The 16,986-nt window shown below is 58.1% G+C and overlaps 2 protein-coding genes across 2 annotated transcripts; both read right to left on the reverse strand.

The window, feature by feature from the left end:
• Positions 1 to 2,145: 2,145 nt before the first annotated feature.
• On the reverse strand, positions 2,146 to 3,396 carry ACTL9 (actin like 9; the record flags this gene model as incomplete). The annotated part of the gene is made up of 1 exon (XM_084248601.1): positions 2,146 to 3,396. The coding sequence occupies one exon, from the start codon at positions 3,394 to 3,396 to the stop codon at positions 2,146 to 2,148; it is 1,251 nt and encodes a 416-aa protein (XP_084104727.1).
• A 5,266-nt stretch (positions 3,397 to 8,662) lies between these two features.
• Positions 8,663 to 16,300, reverse strand: PLPP2 (phospholipid phosphatase 2; the record flags this gene model as incomplete). Its single annotated transcript, XM_084251460.1, has 6 exons — positions 8,663 to 8,827; positions 9,016 to 9,192; positions 9,411 to 9,468; positions 12,742 to 13,019; positions 13,289 to 13,440; positions 16,249 to 16,300. The coding sequence occupies 6 exons, from the start codon at positions 16,298 to 16,300 to the stop codon at positions 8,678 to 8,680; spliced, it is 867 nt and encodes a 288-aa protein (XP_084107586.1). The 3' UTR covers positions 8,663 to 8,677.
• Between the last annotated feature and the right edge of the window lie 686 nt (positions 16,301 to 16,986).

The raw sequence follows: 16,986 nt of genomic DNA on the forward strand, positions 1-16,986 counted from the left end.
AACTGGAAGCAGCCCTCACTCCTTGAACTTGGAGGTGCTGCCCTCTGGTGGGAAGAATGAGAAGTTTCCTTTCACCTCGGCAGCCTGGGGCCTGGAGACCAAAGCCCAGGTCTGAGGCTATCCCCGTGCAGGGCAGGCAAGCCCTTTTGTGATGTGGGGATTTCGAAGTGTCTACTATGGGGATCCCTCCTCTGCTGAGGACCAGCTACTGCCTGGTCCCCGGGATAAAGTGAAAGGAGCGCTGGGGCCTCCACCCATGCCCGTGTTCCATGGCAGCGTGGGCTGCCGTGACTGGGGTGGGCTCCGTGGACCACCAAAGGAAATGCAGAGAAAGGTGGGAGGGGAGGGAGAGAGAGCGAGCGCGAGGGAGAGAGAGAGACAGAGAGCGAGAGAGATCAAGCGAGCAAATAAAAACAAACAAACAAAAAACACTCAGGGAGGGACAAGGACAGAGAGAGCCCACGAGAAGTGGCCGACACATGCCGGCTACCGGGAAGAACCAGCGCCTGACCGATTCCCTGAACCGAGGGATGAAAGGACACGGTGTGAACATGGACACGCTCTGACAACTCACGTCCAGGCTGCTGGCCGGGGGTTCTGACATTTGCTGGGCTGGGCTGGATGGCATGAAGTCAGAGGGCCTGGCTCCAGCAGGGCCCCGGGGCGGCCAAGGATGAGGACAGGGGAGGGGTGGGGAGGAGAGGGGACTAGGGTGCCCTGCGGGGCTCCTGCCCACCTTGCTGCCCTGAGAGCCGGGACTCCCACCCAGACCCTGGCAGGACAGTGTGGGGCAGGAATAGGCTGAGAGATGTAGGGAATGGCGTGAACTTGGAATGCAGCATGTAGGGAGTAGGAGGAAATAATAATCTGGGGGTGGGGCCCACCTCGCATCTGCCCGGGGCCACAGTGAGCTGGCCAGCCGTGGCAACACCATGGCCCACTGGTGTCTTCACCAAAGAGATGGAGCCCTGACCTGGTCCTGGAGGTGGGCTCGGGGTGCAGTGTCCTGCATTTTATTATGGGGTGACCCTGGATAATATCACTGGGGAGTTGGGAGTCAAGGTTTAGGGGAGGGCCTAGCCCTCATGGGTGGTCCTGGGGTCAGAGCTTCCTGGGAGGTCAGAGAGGCTGAGTCGGATCAGGAGGTGCACTGGGACAGGCCATATGGGAATATTTCTAGGGGGGACACAGAGTAAGGGGGTGGCCTGAGAGCAGTGGAGGTCATCCTGGGGCTTGGGGTCTCAGCACATGGCATCCTTTGAGGGTAGGAGAGACCTGGATGGAGGGGAATCTGGAGCAAATAAATCATTCCAGAAGAGCAAGTTGGGGAGGAATGTGGAACTTGGGGGCTGGTATTTGGACACTGAGGAATCTTTTAGGGAGCCAGTGTCAGGGGAGCTTAAGGATCAAAACAGGGATTTTGGGGGTGCATGTGTGAGGGGATCTTGTGGGGCTATGATCAGATATCAGGGTTTAGAACTTTGGATAATCGCATGAAGGAAACCACCGAGGGGCTGGATTTGGAGTGCTCAGAACCGGGGATGTCTGGGAAAATGGATCTTGGTGGTGTGTTTTAGGGCATTAGAAATTGGGGCCAGCTATGAGGGTACAGCTATACATGTGAACACTTGTGGGAAGCTACTGGGAGGGGGGCGGAAGCACCCCAGGTGCAGGATCCTTGGGGAGGAGCAGGGCATGGAGGTGGACCTTGAAGGATACATCATAGGGATGAATTGGGATGGGGTGGGTTAGAAATGGGGATCCTAAGGGGTTATATCAAAGGCAACAGATCATGAGGGTGTTTGGGGGTCAGAATCTGGGAATTTCAGGGGTGGTCTTGTGGGTTTCCCAACCTGAGAGTGTCTTGGGGGGTGAGGGTCATGGAGTTGGGTTTGCCAAGGTTAGGATGTGGTGGTGTGTGGGAGGTTGATTGTGGGGGCGGTAGGTTTAGAGAGTCAGGAGGAGCCCCAGTGGTCAGGAGGTGAATTAGGGGTGTCTTGGGAGAGAGCTCAGGGTGGGTGAGGGTGGGGTCAGAATCTAGGTGAATCTGGGTGCGTCCAGGAGCGGACCTGTGGGCCCCCGGAGAAGGCAGGACAGAACTGATGGGGCAGCAGAGGTTTTATTGCCCATGCTCCCCCTTCCCCATCAGTAGCACTTGCGGTACACAATGTGGGGCCCCTGCTCCTCATACTGCTCCCGCAGGACCCAGCAGGGCTGGAAGGTGCGCAGAGACGCCAGGATGGAGCCCCCAATCCACACAGAAAAGTTCCTGTTGGGCTGCGCCACCACTGCCACCGGGGCCTGGTGCGGCCGGCTATGCAGCAGCTCTGTGCGGAAGCGGGCCTCGAACCCAGCAAACAGCGAGGAGCCTCCGCACAGCAGCACGTTCGGGGCCACCTCAGCCTGTGCCTCCAGGGGAACCTTGTGGAGGCTCTGACTGGCCATGGCGGGGACACCCACAGGCGACAGTCCCGGCATCTTGGGGGGACTGAATAGCAGCTCCGGGCACTGGAACAGCTCCTTGCCCAGCGTCACTGTCCGGCCGTCAGGCAGCTTCAGGGTCCTGCGGCACTCCTGCTCCAGCCGGGCCTGCTGCTTCAGGAAGTGGGGGGCCACGTAGCAGTAGCGGTGCTTGATGTCCTCCACGGTGTCCAGGTCCTGCTGCCCCAACGGCAAGCCTGTCCCGTGCAGCACCTCCGCCAGGAAGGCCGTCAGGTGGGTGCCCGCCAGGTCCAGGCGCTCGGTGGCGTGGGGCAGGTTGTAGCCCTGCAAGACGGGCACCGTGTAGGTGACCCCGTGGCCCGTGTCCACCACCAGCCCGCTGACCCGTCCGTGGGCGTAGACAGACAGCACTGACTGATGCACCACGTACATGGCCGGGGAGCGCAGCGACTCGAAGGCCACCTCCACCAGCTTCTCCCGGTTGGTGCTGGGGCTGAAGGGCGGGTCGGAGAACAGCAGGGGGTGGTCCCAGGTGGCCACGCGGAGGTCGTGCTCAAGCATGTGGCGCCAGATGAGCTCGGCCGCATCCCAGTCCACCACGATCCCATGGCGCATGGGCTGCACCAGCGTCAGCTCCGGGCGCGAGCGGGCGGCCTCGCCGATGAAAGTCTCCAGCACCGGCTGCTTAGAGTTGGATGCCTTCTTGGGGTGACAGCCCACGATGGTGGTCACTGTGTAGATGGGCCGGGCCTGGCCCGCGAAGCCCACCTTACAGGCGCCTGTGCCCATGTCGATGACTACAGCCCCTGTCTTTGGTGGCAACCTGTCCCCCGCCAGGCTGGGGGAGTTCTGCGGCAGGGTTTTGTTCACCTGGATTGAGCTGGAGCTCAGGTCAGGCCGGGGGGCCTCTGAGTAGGATCTGGGCTCAGGGAGGTTGGGGCAATTTGCATCCATGGCTGTAAATGGCCAGGTGAGTTGCTTGTCAAGGCTGACCATTTTCCTGTGGGGTGCAGGGCTGTGGGGAGAAGTTGCGACCTGGCCAGGGGAAGCCATGGGCAGAGGGAGTAGGCCTGGGCAGTGGTCTATGACATCACCCTGCCCGGCTGGGCCCTTCATTTCATAATGCAGGGTGGTGTGGGGGTGGGGTCCCTCTTTGTCCCTGCCCCAGAAAGCTCCCAGGATACTAATTTATTCTGGATTCCCCCCAAGTGCTAAATGTTGAGAGGGAAGAAGATAGAGAGTTCTGGAGAGGGTCTTTCGACACAGTTCCTGGACCCAGAACCCAGCAAGGCCCAGGAACCCTGCCCTTAGGTGCCTTCACGCGGCATAGGAGAGCCGGTCACAGTGCTTCCAACTTTACAGCATTCATCGAGGATATTCTTCAGCTTAGCTAGCATGGTGTTCTGGTTTTTTTTTTTTTTTTTAATAAGAACTGACCTGGCAGCTTTTTTTTTTTTTTAAGATTGATTGATTGACTGATTTATACAAGCACTGGGTACAGTCAGAAGCGTGGGAGGGTGAGAGAATTCACCAGAGCCAGAGTGGGGAGCAGAGCAGGCAGAAGGACCGAAGTACACTGCTGAGGGGAGCAGCGGGCGGCAGGAGAGGTCTGCAAGCCATATGGGACCCTCCTCCGGTGGCCGGGGAGCAGCCAGGGATCGAACCGGTGCTGCAGAGGCTGCAGGCAGCTTCGCAACCCAGTGCTCAACCGCTGCGCCACTGGGGAGGCCCATGTTCTGTTTTTTAAGAGGGAACAGAAGTCAGCTTGGGTGAGGGCCAAGGAGAGGCACAGACACTACCATGCTTGGGTCTCTGACTTTTCTGCTCTTCCCACTGCCTGGAACAGCCTCCCTGCCCCATTCCTGCTGAGCAGGAATTTGCCTCTTCAAATATCAGAGGGCAACCACTGCCTCCTGGAAGCCTTCCCTAATTTCCCTTCCCATTCCGTGCTGCATACTGGCGGTGGAGGGTGTCTACCAGGAGCTTCCTTTTCTTTACCTTGGTGGAGGAGTTACAAAAAAGGGGATGCAGGGCCTCCCTGGTGGTGCAGGCAGTTGAGCGCCACACTATGAAGCTGTCCGCAGTCTCTGCAGCACGGGTTCAATCCCGGCCGGCTGGCGAGAATCCCACATGGTGAAGCAGACCTCTCCTGTCTCGCCCACTGCTCCCCTCAGCAGTGTATTTCATCAGTCTGCCTGTTCTGTTCCCCGCTCTGTCTCTGGTGAATCCTCTCACCCTCCTGTGCATCTGGCCTAAACCCGGTTCTTGTATAAAAATAAATAAATCTTTAAAAACAAAACAAAAACAAAAAAGGGGCTTCAATATTGATAAAAAGGGAGAGGAGGGCAATGTTTCAACTAAGGACAACACAATGGATCAGAAAAGTTGCTTCAAAACTTATTTTTGGTTGGTGATGTTAGATATCACCTGCTAAATAAAAAAATTAACCTTTTTCTGTGTGTTTGTGTGGAGGCTAGAGATCACCAGGACTAGTTCTGAGTGTGTCATAGGAATATCACAGCTTAATGTGTGTGTGTGACTTTTGTAAGCCTCTATTATTTTATTTTATGATTTAGATTATTTCCATGCTGTGGCTGTTGTGAATAATGCTGCAATGAATTGGAGTGCAGGTATCTTTTGGAGATTGTGTTTTCATTTACTTTGGTTGATAGACCCAGAAATGAGATTGTTGGATCACGGTAGAGTTGAAGTTTTCTTTTTCTCTTTCTCTTTCACATTTATTTATGGGGCCTCCCCGGTGGCGCAGCAGTTGAGCACTGGGTTGCGAAGCTGCCTGCAGCCTCTGCAGCACCGGTTCGATCCCTGGCTGCTCCCCGGCCACAGGAGGAAGGTCCCATATGGTTTGCAGACCTCTCCTGCTGCTCCCGCTGCTCCCCTCAGCAGTGTACTTCGGTCCTTCTGCCTGTTCTGCCCCCCGCTCTGGCTCTGGTGAATTCTCTCACCCTCCCGCGCTTCTGACTGTACCCAGTGCTTCTACAAATAAATAAATAAATAAATCTTAAAAAAAAAGATTTATTTATGCATACAAGAACTAGGGTATAGGCCAGAGGTGCAGGGGGTGAGAAGATTCACCAGAGACAGAGTGGGGAACAGAACAAGCAGACTTACCAAGAAAACTGCTGAGGGGAACAGCGGGCGAGTCAGGAGAGGTCTGCTGTGCCATGTGGGTAGCTCCTTGGCTGGGGATGGAACTCAGGCCACAGTGGCTGTGGATAGCTTGATAGCACTGAGACTTTAACCCCTCGCCACCAGGGAGGCCGGGGAACGAAAATTCTAATATATTGCTGACATACAATCCCTTTGGAAACATTTGGCAATTTCTTAAAAGTTAAATATACCTACTACAAGACCTAACCATTGCATTCTTGGGTATTTATCCAAAAGGAATGAAAAGACTTATAAATATTGACAGCAACTTTATTCATAATCATCAAAAAACTGGGAACAATCCAAAAACTCACAGGAAGCTGAGGTGTCATTGCTTGAGTAACAGCGCGACGGAAGAACTGTGCAGGAAGCATTCAGAAAGGACGGAAATGATCATTTCTTACATTTTATTTCATCATCATATCTGAATTGTGGTTCTGACCTCACGGATACATCAAAAACACCTGAATTGCACACTTATCACGTGTAGCTGATTTGCAGTACATGGCGCTCTACTAGGCCTCTTGTTTTCACGTAACTTGCTTTTATCTATTTGACAATTTCCTCGGACTCATTCTCTATCAGAAAATAGTTTTCTAATCCTGTCCTAAGGCTGCACAGCATCTCCCTGGGGGCGCATGGAGGCGAGAGCTAAGAAGGTCTCCCTCTTGGCACAGGTCAGCATGCCCAGCTCGCCTTGTACCAGCTTCTTGACGATGATGAAGACCTCGGTGAGATAAGAACCCTGCCAACGACAGCCTTTCCTGTTTCCTGGAGGGAAGTTTCACAGACCTTCCTGGCAAGGACGGGAGATGCCTGAGGGAGCCGAGAGTAGAGAAACTTAGGGTGGAAAATGTCACGAGGAGAAACACCAGGGGCGGGGTACGGATGACTCAGGCATCTTAACCTGAATCCTACTGTGGATGTTTCCAGCAATCTAAGGTGGGGTCAGAGAGGGCTAGCAGTCACAGAGGGCCAACGGCCTGCTCAGCGATTTCATCAGCGAGCACCCCCTGCTCCGGCCGAACGCAGCTCTTCTCTCCAAGACCACCTGCCCGGGCCCGGGCCCGCGGCTTTCTCCTCGGCCTCTCCCGGATACACTCTCCGAGTCTGGTGAATTCTTTCTCAGTGGGGCCCAGAACTCCACACACTGAACCCCGTCATCTGAACCCCTACAATGCCAACACCTGGAACAGACGCTCCTGAAGGCTCCCGCCCAGAGAACGGTGCTGTGCCACGTCAGCGACGCGGCCCCTCTAGGACACGGCGTCTTTCGAGCACAGGTTTTGCTGGTCACGTCACGGGATACACTTGTCCTCCGCGCACCCACCTCCACGGTTTCTCTCATTTGGTCCAGACCCCCACTGAGAGAACCTGCCGAGGACAGCTACAGAGCCAACGGGGTGGGGGGTGCACCACCCAGGGAAAGAACTCCCCGCAGTCTCCAGATGCAGCTGGGCCAGGCAAGGCTTTATCCGGGACGCGTGCGCGAGGGAGCCGGTTGGGGAAAGGAGAGCGGGACCTGGCTCCCCCAAGGGGGTTAGGAGGAGACCTTGCAAGGGGACGTCCAGGAGGCGGGAGGAGGGGGCAGCCCCACAGCTTGCTCTGGGCTGCGTGGGGCATGCGCAGGTGGGTTACATTCAATGGCTCGGCTTTCTCCCTCCAGGAAACTGATCTTTGGTCAGAATCTAATGCTCTCAGGCCTCCCTAGTGGCACAGGGGATTAAGACACAACCTATGAAGCTGTCTGCAGCCACTGCAGCACGAGTTCGATCCCTGGCTAGGGAGCTACCCACATGGCGCGATAGACCTTTCCTGTCTCCCCGCTGCTCCCCTCAGCAGTGGATTTCAGTGGGTCCACCTGTTCTGCTCCCCACTCTGTCTCTGGTGAATCCTCTCACCCCCCTGCACCTCTTGTATGCATAAATAAATAAATCTTAAAAAAAAAAAAACAACTCAATACTGAGCATTTGGGGGATAAACATTAAAAAAAAGAGAATCTAACGCTTTCAATCCATCATGGAGCTTCATGGTTGGGCTGGTGGCTGAATTGTTCGCACAGGGCGCTCCAGTCCACGGCTTGGCCCACCTGCTCAAGCAGGACTGGGGCAACTCATCCTACCAGCTGGCCAGTTCTTTTACCCAGGCTGTCTCTGGACCAGGGATGGAAGGCGCGTCCTCCCAGCGTCACAGGTGACTCGTGGGAAAGGAGCTGGCGCTCTCTTACACGCCGTGGCAACAATGCTGACTGTCTTCTTCTTTAAAAGAGGGAGCAGCTGGTGCGCCTGAGCAGACCTTTAGGCCACAGGCTCACAGGCCCTTCAGTCTGGTCTTGGCCCTGCACAGGGGACCTTCAGCTAAGTCAGCCTTCCCAGTCCAGGAGGAGGCTGCAGGGGTGGGGGTGGGGGGGTGTGAGCCGGGTCATTCCAGGGGTCCTGTTGAGGGGTCACATGCAAGGACTCCAGCCTCTGGCAATTTCCTTGCCCTTGCTGGGCCCTCTGCCCATCACTTCCATCGGAGCCTTCAGAGGCCTCCTGTCATGGAAGGAAGGAGCCATGAAGACACTTTCTCCACTCCTCAGTGTCCTGCCACATCAGGGTCACACGACACAGAAACCTTTTACTCAGATCCACCTGGCCCTTCCCCTGGCTCTGGGCAAAGAGGCTTCGGATGGCGCCCCCCTTGCAGACACTGTCAGAGCAGTTCCAGGCATCGCGGCTTGACCCGGTCAAGCTCACCTGAGCCCAACAGGGACGCCCCGGTGCCGTGGGCACCCCCACGATGAACACAGGCACCACACGCGTCAGCAAACGCTGCACTTTACTAGAAATCCACACATACGGGACATTTTACAAAAACAACGTCCAAAGGTGGCACTCGGGGAGCTATGAGGACCGGGACTCTCCATGTTAGGGCTACCCCAGGTACCTCCAGACCCTGGCCCAGTGCAGGAAGTGGGGTGTGCAGGACCCACTCCAGGTGCCAGCCAGGAGGGACCTGGAACCTGCGCAGAGCCCAAACACCATCCCAAGCCGGGCGCCGTGGGGTCGCTGACCAGGCAGAGGCCTCAGGAGGAGGAGGACTGGTATCCATAGTGGTTGTGGTCAGCCTCGCTCGGGGTCAGCGACTGTGACAGGCGGGGCTTCTGCTCCGAGTGGTCCCCCTCCAGGCCGTGCTGGTTGGGCCGGGGTTTGAAGAAGTCAGAGATATACCGGACCTAGAGGTGGGCAGAGAGGAGGCTCACTGGGGGGCGGAGGGGTAGGGAAGGGGGAGGGAGGGAGGGAAGGGATGAGGGGGTAGGGGATGGGAAAGCAGAACCGGGAGGATGAGGGTCCTGAGGAGGGGGGAGGAAGGAGCAGAGTCCCAGGACAAGGGGGGCATCCCCGAGTGGGGCCAGGAGCTCACAGTGAGGACGGCCACCAGCGCCCCCTGCAGGAGGCCGACGAGGACATCGCTCCAGTGGTGCTTGTGGTCAGACACGCGCGTGTAGCCCACGTAGAGAGCAAAGGCCACCAGGAAGAACTGCACCGTGGGCCGCAGCAGCCGTGCCCACTTGCAGCAGAGGCGCGCCTGCACATACAGCTGGGGCCAGAGGGGGCCGTCAGCCCCGCAGCCGCCCGGCACCCGGTGCCCACCCCAAGGGCGGCAGCAGAGGCCAGGAACACATCGCAGAGGGAGACCCAGGGTGCCCACCCACCATCCCCTCCCGACCGCCCCTGACAGGTGAGAAACGGAGGCCCCTGAGGGTGGTAACTTGGCCGCTGTTTCCCAGACAGCAAGTCACGCGGGGCCAGACTCACCGCCAAGAACACCATGCAGTACATGCCGAAGGAGGAGTGTCCCGAGTAGAAGGACAGCCTGGGGCAGGGAGGGCAACAGGTTTCAGGGGCCACGCGTGTGCGAGGGAGCCAGGGCCCTGCACGCTCGTGTCTCAGCCCCACGTTCCCAGCTGGGACCCCGCGGGAGAACTTGGCCGGGAAGCCGGGCGGGCGGCAGACAAGCCCAGCATTCCCTTCTCGCTTTTCTCAGGGAGCAACAGGAAATCCCAGGCCGGAGCTGCGGTCTTCGACTCCTCACCCACAAGACGCTGGGGCCCTGCCCGTGCTCAGGGGCCAGGGCGGACCACGGCGCCTGGCAAGCAGCGGGCACTGCGGTTTTGTTCTCACTACGTTTCTTTTCAGGATTACTTCCCATCTGTGGCAACTGCAAGTTTCCCATTTTCTTTTTTTTTTTTAATTTTTTTTTGCATGTTTTTATTTATTTATGTGTTTGTTTGTTTTGTTTATACAAGCACTGGGTACAGTCAGAAGCGCGGGAGGGTGAGAGAATTCACCAGAGCCAGAGCGGGGAGCAGAGCAGGCAGAAGGACCGAAGGACACTGCTGAGGGGAGCAGCGGGCGGCAGGAGAGGTCTGCGCGCCATGTGGGACCCTCCTCTGGTGGCTGGGGAGCAGCCGGGGATCGAACCGGCGCCGCAGAGGCCGCGGGCAGCTTCGCAACCCAGCGCTCAACCGCTGCGCTACCGGGGAGGCCCCCACATTTTCTTTTTACATAAATTCGAGTTTTAGCGCATCAACGAACAAGAGAGAAAACAGCTGAGCAGGTCCACCACGCTCCATAAGAGCGAGGGAAAAAACGGGCAAGAAGAGTCTAGACCCGACGGTCGGCGGCAAGGTGTACAGAGTCCTCATGGGCAAGAACTCTGATGGCCTCCCTAGAGTCCTGGGTGAAAGGACTCGTCTTTATTTCATTCTAAGAGGCGGCCCACAAGTGGACCAGTTGCACTGCTGCTGCTTGAGACAAACACACTCAGCACCTGGCCTGGTGGACAGGTCGGGGCCCAGATACTCGCGAGAGAAAGGCCGGAGTGTCGAGGCCAGGACCATGTGCGCGCTCGCTGCTCGTGATGCAGACGGGCAGGGAGGGCGAAGGCACCAGCCCTGGCTCCGTAAGGGAAGCCTGCACGGCACAAGGAATGTGGCTACAAGCTCTCAGAGATCATGTTTTCCAGGTTTCAAGGCAGATCTCTGGTCACTGCCTTAGCACCCAGCTAACAGGACAGAATTTCACGGCCACACATGATGATGAATAGAGACTTTACAAAAATGAGTGATGAAAAGTGACTAAACCACCAACTCATGACAACTACAGCAAACATGAGCAACAGAAGTTGACTTCCAGAGTTGCAACATTATGACATTCCAAGGGGCCGGGTTTTCAACAAAAAAATCACAAGGAATGGGGAGAGGAAGCCAAAACAGAAGGGAGAAAACTACTAGACTTACAAAACTTTTAATCCACCATTCAAAGAGCTAAGAGGCCGTGAGAACCATGCCTCACTAAATAGAGAATTTTAACAAGGATATTAACTTATTAAAAAGAACCAAATAGAAATTCTACACATCCAAGAAGCCCAATGAAGTCCAAATAGGATAAACTAAAAAGGTGCACAAGCAAACATCCCAAATTCAAAGTCAGAGGAAATCTTGAAAGCAGTGAGAAAAAGTACTCATTGTGTCCAAAAAGCCTCAATCTTATCAGAAACCATGGGAATCAGAAGGCCGTGGGATGGCATATTCAGAGCACTGAGAGAGAGAGAGAGATCAACCAAGAATTTGGAGGATGGCAAGCATCCTCTAAAAATAAAGGAGAAAATTAGTCCTTCTCAGACAAACAAAAACTAACGAGGATTCACTGCTAGGACAACTGCCTTATAGGAAATGCTAAAGGGAGTCTTTCAAGGAAAAATGAAGTATGATACACAGTAATTCAAATTTCACAAAGACATAGAAACCAAGGATAAAGGTAATTATATAATAGAGACATCAGTATTCATGTACTTTAGGTTTGGAATTCCTGTTTTTTCCCTACATGCTTAAAACAACCACATATAAATCTGATATGAGCATACAATGTATAAAGACATAATTTGTGACAATAACATCATTAAGGAGGGAGGTGATCATAAAGTTTTTGCATATAAACATCAATTAAACAGAAAAGGCAGTAATGAAAAAATTGAAAAACAGAAAAAGATGTGTCGAAAACAAAAGCGAGGTCGAACTAGCTGACAACAGACATCAAGACGAGAATAGTTAGGAGAAACAAAGGACACTACATGGTGATAAAACTCATCACGAAGATGTAACAAATAAAAAGATTTGCACCTAACAACAGCAACCAAAATCCATGAGGCAAAACTGACAGGAGCTACAACATGGGAGAACTCTGAAACATTAAAGCCAAGCTGGAAAGGCCAGAGTGTATAATTCCATTTGTATGAAATGTCCACATGGGCAAATCCAGAGACAGCCGGAGAGCAGAGCGGGGAGAATGACAGCTAATGGGCGAGGGGAAGACAGTGAGGATGGTGGGAAGACAGTGAGGATGGCCCCCCCCCTTTTTTTTTAAGATTTATTTATTTATACAAGAACCGGGGTACAGGCCAGATGTGCGGGAGGGTGAGAGGATTCACCAGAGACAGAGTGGGGAGCAGAACAGGCAGACTGATGAAACAAACTGCTGAGGGGAGCAGCGGGTGAGACAGGCGAGGTCCGCCGCCCCATGTGGGTACCTCCCTGGCCGGCCCGGATCGAACCCACGCTGCAGAGGCTGAGGACAGCTTCACAGTGCTGTGCTCAACTGCCTGCGCAACCAGGGAGGCCCCAGGATGCCATTTTGAATGTACTAAAAAGCAACGATAATACAGATTAAGATGGCTGGTATAGTAAATTTTATGCCAAGAGAATTTCATCTCATTATTTTAAAAAGGAGAAGAAAAATGTCAATTAAATAAAAGTTTAATATGCTTAATAGTGGAGACAGTGAGAAGACAGAGCAAGAAGCACAAGAGAGGCCTGCTGTTCAGGGGAGAGAGGTCACCCCCTCTGACAGTGGCTGCTGTGCTCCGAAGGTCAACCGGCCCCACTTCCCCTCAGGCCGAAGGACCCAGGCCCATGGTGTCTCTGGGTCTCACTCCCACCTCATCTTCTTTCCAACAAGGAGCCCCTTTGTGCTTCTCCACAGGACACCACGTTCCTCACACCCAACACCTGAGGGCCCTTCCCCAACCCTGCCCTAAGCCCTGCCCCAGGCTTGAGGCCTCTGTCCTAAGACTGCTTCTCACACCTACCTGGCCTCAGTGACGTCGGCAGGCTTGCCCCTGCACACCGTATCTACCTGCACGTAAAACGAGCAGTTGATGCGGCTCCAGTCAGGGTCACACACGGCCAGGAAGCTGGGCCGCAGGCGGCCAATCATGTACTTGGCCAGGTCTGTCAGCGACTGGCTCACGGCAGCCCCGAATAAGAAGGTCCCCAGCACCTTGTAGATGGCGGCCACGTAGTTGTTGAACTTGGAGCGGGAGTAGAGGCGGTCAGTATACACCAGGTAGGCCTCCCCGGTGGAGACCTAAAAAGGGAAGAACCAAGAGACCAAAGGCCAAGCTGGAGCAGCAACTGAGGGGCCTCCCCCAGCCCCACTGGCTCCCCGGGCCTTGCTCTAGCCTTTGGAAGGGAGTTTCAGATTCCTGGCCTCGCTGAGGACACAGCTCTCGGGCAGGGCTGTGCCTCCACCCCCACCCCACCAGATCCCCTTTATTCCTTCTAGGGCAGAACTTGGCCCTCCAGTGGCCCCATCCCCACCCCCATCCTCCAAGGGGCCCCCCTCCCCCGCCTTACAAGGATGATGATGGCTGTGCTGGTGACCCCGGCCATGAGCCCATTGGTGATGGTGTCTGGACGGTAGGGGTACCGGATGGAGTCATCTCTACAGTAGAACCCTCGCTTGTACGGGGCATTCACGAGCGTCAGGATGATGAAGGGCAGAGCGGCTGGATGGGAAAGGAGTCCAGGAGTCACGTGTTCCCACCAGCCAAGCCCAGGGCCCCACAGACCAACTTTCATCAGGTGCTTGGACACCTGCCTCGGCCTCCCCCAGGTCCCCGACCTCCACCCCACACAACAACTCTTCCCATGGTAAGTCCCCTCTAAAAATCCCCTCACAGCCCCCATCACCTGCAGATGAACATCAAACGCCTCCCCAGACCCATCAGCCAGCCCCCCCACACCCCGGCACTTCCCTTTGAAGCCAACCAGCACACACCCATGACCTTTGCACATGTGCTTCTTGGCCCAAACCGCCTCTGATTTCATCTAGTCTCGGCTCCACCCGACCCACCCTGCAGTCACCCTCCTGGAAGGACACTTCCACTCTCCGCATCTCCCGCCCCTGTGCGTGCGTCTGCAACCACATGTGGTACCCCCAACCCTTGTATCCACGAGCGCCCAGGGCGCCTGCTGTGTTCTAGGCTCGCTCCTGGAGTGTGCTGGTCAAGGCAAGTATTTGATAACTATCTGTTACAAGAGGGGACGATGGTGCTTGTCACGCGAGGGCTGGCCTGAGAGTTCGGGGACACAGCGCAGCAGAGAAGGCGCTGCAATGCCAGTATGTCCCTGCGCCAGCCACGCGGTGACCAAGACAGGACTTAGCCCTGAGTCTGGGGCGCTCAGCCTAAAGAGCCATCCAGGAGCCAAGTCACGGCTGATTCAGGAAAGGCGTGGCTGAGGCCCTGGGCTCCCAAGGCCCTGCGGAGATCGGACCAGAGACAACCCCAGGCAGCGTGCCCTTTGCCCCTGCGAGGCAGGAGACAGGTGCAAAGCTGGGGCACTCTGAGTACCTGAGGAGAGGAGGGCATGGTCTCTGCCCCCACCACAGGCCATATTCGAGGCCTGGGACTCGGGACACTATGAAACACCTTCAATGATGAGTCTGGGGACAGACTCCATGAAGAAAACCGAGGTGGGCCTCCCAGAGCTGGTCAGAGGCTGCAGAGGAAGAATAACGAGGAAACAAGCGTAGAGGCAGGAAAATGAGGCCTGGAGCAGCTCTCAGGAGGGGCCGGGGGAGGCCACTGAGAAGAGGGCCTGGAGTAGACGCGGAAGCTCTGGGGAGGGCTGGCAGGTGTGCCAGGCGGGGGTAAGAGTCAGTCCAAAGGCCCAGGGGTGGGTCTCCTCCTAAGAGCCCAACAAGTGGGGGAAGGTGCCATAGCAGGAGGCACCCGAGGGTTTGCAGCAGAGCGTGGGGCCCGTACTCACAGGCTCGGAGGCCACCCCAGAGTTGGCAAGGGTCGGGAGGGAGGGAGGCTAGAAGACAGAAAGCAGGTCTGCAGCCTGCGAAGGCCAACTGGGCCTCAGGTCAGTCTCTCAACTCTTGTCCCCCAGCTCCAAACCCTGCCACAGGAGACCCCCAGCTCCACCCCCAGTGGAACGGGTTTCTATTTTCTGGGATTTGGAAAGCAGAGCTCAAAGCACCCGACTGGGGGCCCTTCCCGCCCTCTGGGGCTCAGTTTCAAATGTCCCAGGCAGACACTCCAGGGCCCCTGGCCTCAAATTCCTCCCAGGACCCTTCTCACCACCTAAAACTGAACTCTTCGTATATTCTAGAAGGGAGTGAGCGCGGTATGCCTAGACCAGGAGGGCCTGGCTGGCACACACAGCAGCACCTCACCACCCGATCTCAGCTTTGCTACCCACTGCTGTGTGACTCCAGCAGGCAGCTGAACCCCTCCGGGCTGAAATTGGGGATCATGACAGCACACATTGCTTAGAATTAAAGGTTTAATGATTTGCAGTCCCTTCGTGCCCGACACACACTAAATGCCACACAAATATTTAAGTTATATGCGTGCCCAGGAGGGCCCCCGGCCGGCAGACATCCTCTGGGGACTTCTTGCCGTGACCTGGCCCACCCAAAGGGCCTGTCTGCGACATGAGCAGAGGGCCCGGCCTCTGCCATCCACCAGGGACGACCCGTGTCCCGCGGTCTCCTCGATCCCACAGGAGGAGCAGAAACCAGACGTGGGGAGGGGGTGTCGCAGGCCCGAGGGCCCGGCCCGCGCCCAGGGTGCAATCCCGCGGCCGCTGTCCGCGCAGCCCCAGAGCAAACACTCGGTCTTTGTTTCCGGACCCCAGGGAAGCGCGGGAGGGGACTTCTGGGTGCCCCCTCCCCCAGTCTGACCAGCAAACTCGCCGGACAGGTTTGGTCCGCGTAGCCCGGAGGCCCCGGTTCACCGCGCCTCGGGCCCAGCCTTTCTCTCCGCGCCGCTCAGGTCCGAGGGGCAGGGCGGCCCCGGCGCTCCCCGCGCCCGCGGGGGTTCCGGGCCCCGCACGCGGCGGTGCTCCGGGCCGGGGCTCGGCCCTCCCTCGCCCGCTGGAGACGCCGGTGCCGGAGTGGGGCGCGCAAGTCCACCTGGCGGTGCCCCACGCCGCGCCCCCACCCCCGACGCGCCCCAGTCCGGCCACCGCCCGGGTGAATCACCGCCGCGGCCCGGCGGGGCGGAGCCGGGAGGCGCGCAGCCCCCCGCCGCGGCTCCCCGCGCCCACCCGGGCCCGCGGCCCCCGCCCCGCCGCGCGCCCCGCGCCCGCCCCCGCCGGCCGCGGGGGAAACTGAGGCGGGAGGGCGCGCGCGGGCAGGGGCGCGGAGGCGGGTCTGCGGCGGGGAGCCCTTCCCGAGCCCCGCCACTTCCCGGGCCCTGGGGTGGAGGCGCAGGCTCCCCCCACCGCCCCGCCCACCCGGGGGGCCGGGGGCGCGGGCCGGGAGGCCCCCCCGCACGGACGCGCGCCGCCCGCGAGGCTCTTACCGACCAGCACGCACAGCACGTCGAGCAGCACGAAGACCCACCTCCGCTCCATGCTCGGCGACCCCCGCGCCTCCCGTCGCGTCCGCCGGCGGCGGGTCACATGGCCGCCGCGCGGGGCCGGGCGGGGAGCGGGGACCGGCCGGGGAGCGGCGGGGCGGGGCGGCGCGGGCGGCGCGCGGGGAGGGGTGGACTCTGCCCCCGCCCCGCCCGTGACGCCGGGGTGCGGGGTGGGGCGTCGCGCGCGGGGCGGCCGGGGTCCCGGGGCCCGAGCCGGGCGCGCAGGCGGCGGGTGCGCGAGCCGGGCAGGGGCGCCGGGCGGTCGCGGACGGCACCGGGGCGCCCGGAGCGCGCGGGCGCGCCCTGGGCCCGCAGACCGAGCCGGCGGGTCATGGGGGGGGCGTGGGGGGCCGCGAGCTTGGAGGCGGCGAGCGGGTGAGGGGCCGGGCGGGTGGGGGGGGCTGGCGCCCGAAGACGCCCCGCGGCCCCGCGCGTGGAGGGCCGCGCCGCCGCTCCGCGCCGAGCTCGGGAAGTGCTTGCAAACTGATTGGGACGTCGTGGCTTAATGCAGAGTTTTTCTCCCTTTCCTTCTAATGCTTAAGCGCCAGGCATTTAAAAGATCAAGTTCGCGGCTCCTGCCCTGGAGGCTGTTCCAGGCTCCTCCTGGTGAGCGCTCGGTCCGACGGCGCCAGGAGGCAGGAGCAGCCGAGGCCCTGAGTCGGGCCGGCGTCCTCTCCCCGA

Source organism: Talpa europaea (genome assembly GCF_964194135.1).
Source record: "Talpa europaea genome assembly, chromosome: 12".
In the NCBI taxonomy this organism is placed as follows: domain Eukaryota; kingdom Metazoa; phylum Chordata; class Mammalia; order Eulipotyphla; family Talpidae; genus Talpa; species Talpa europaea.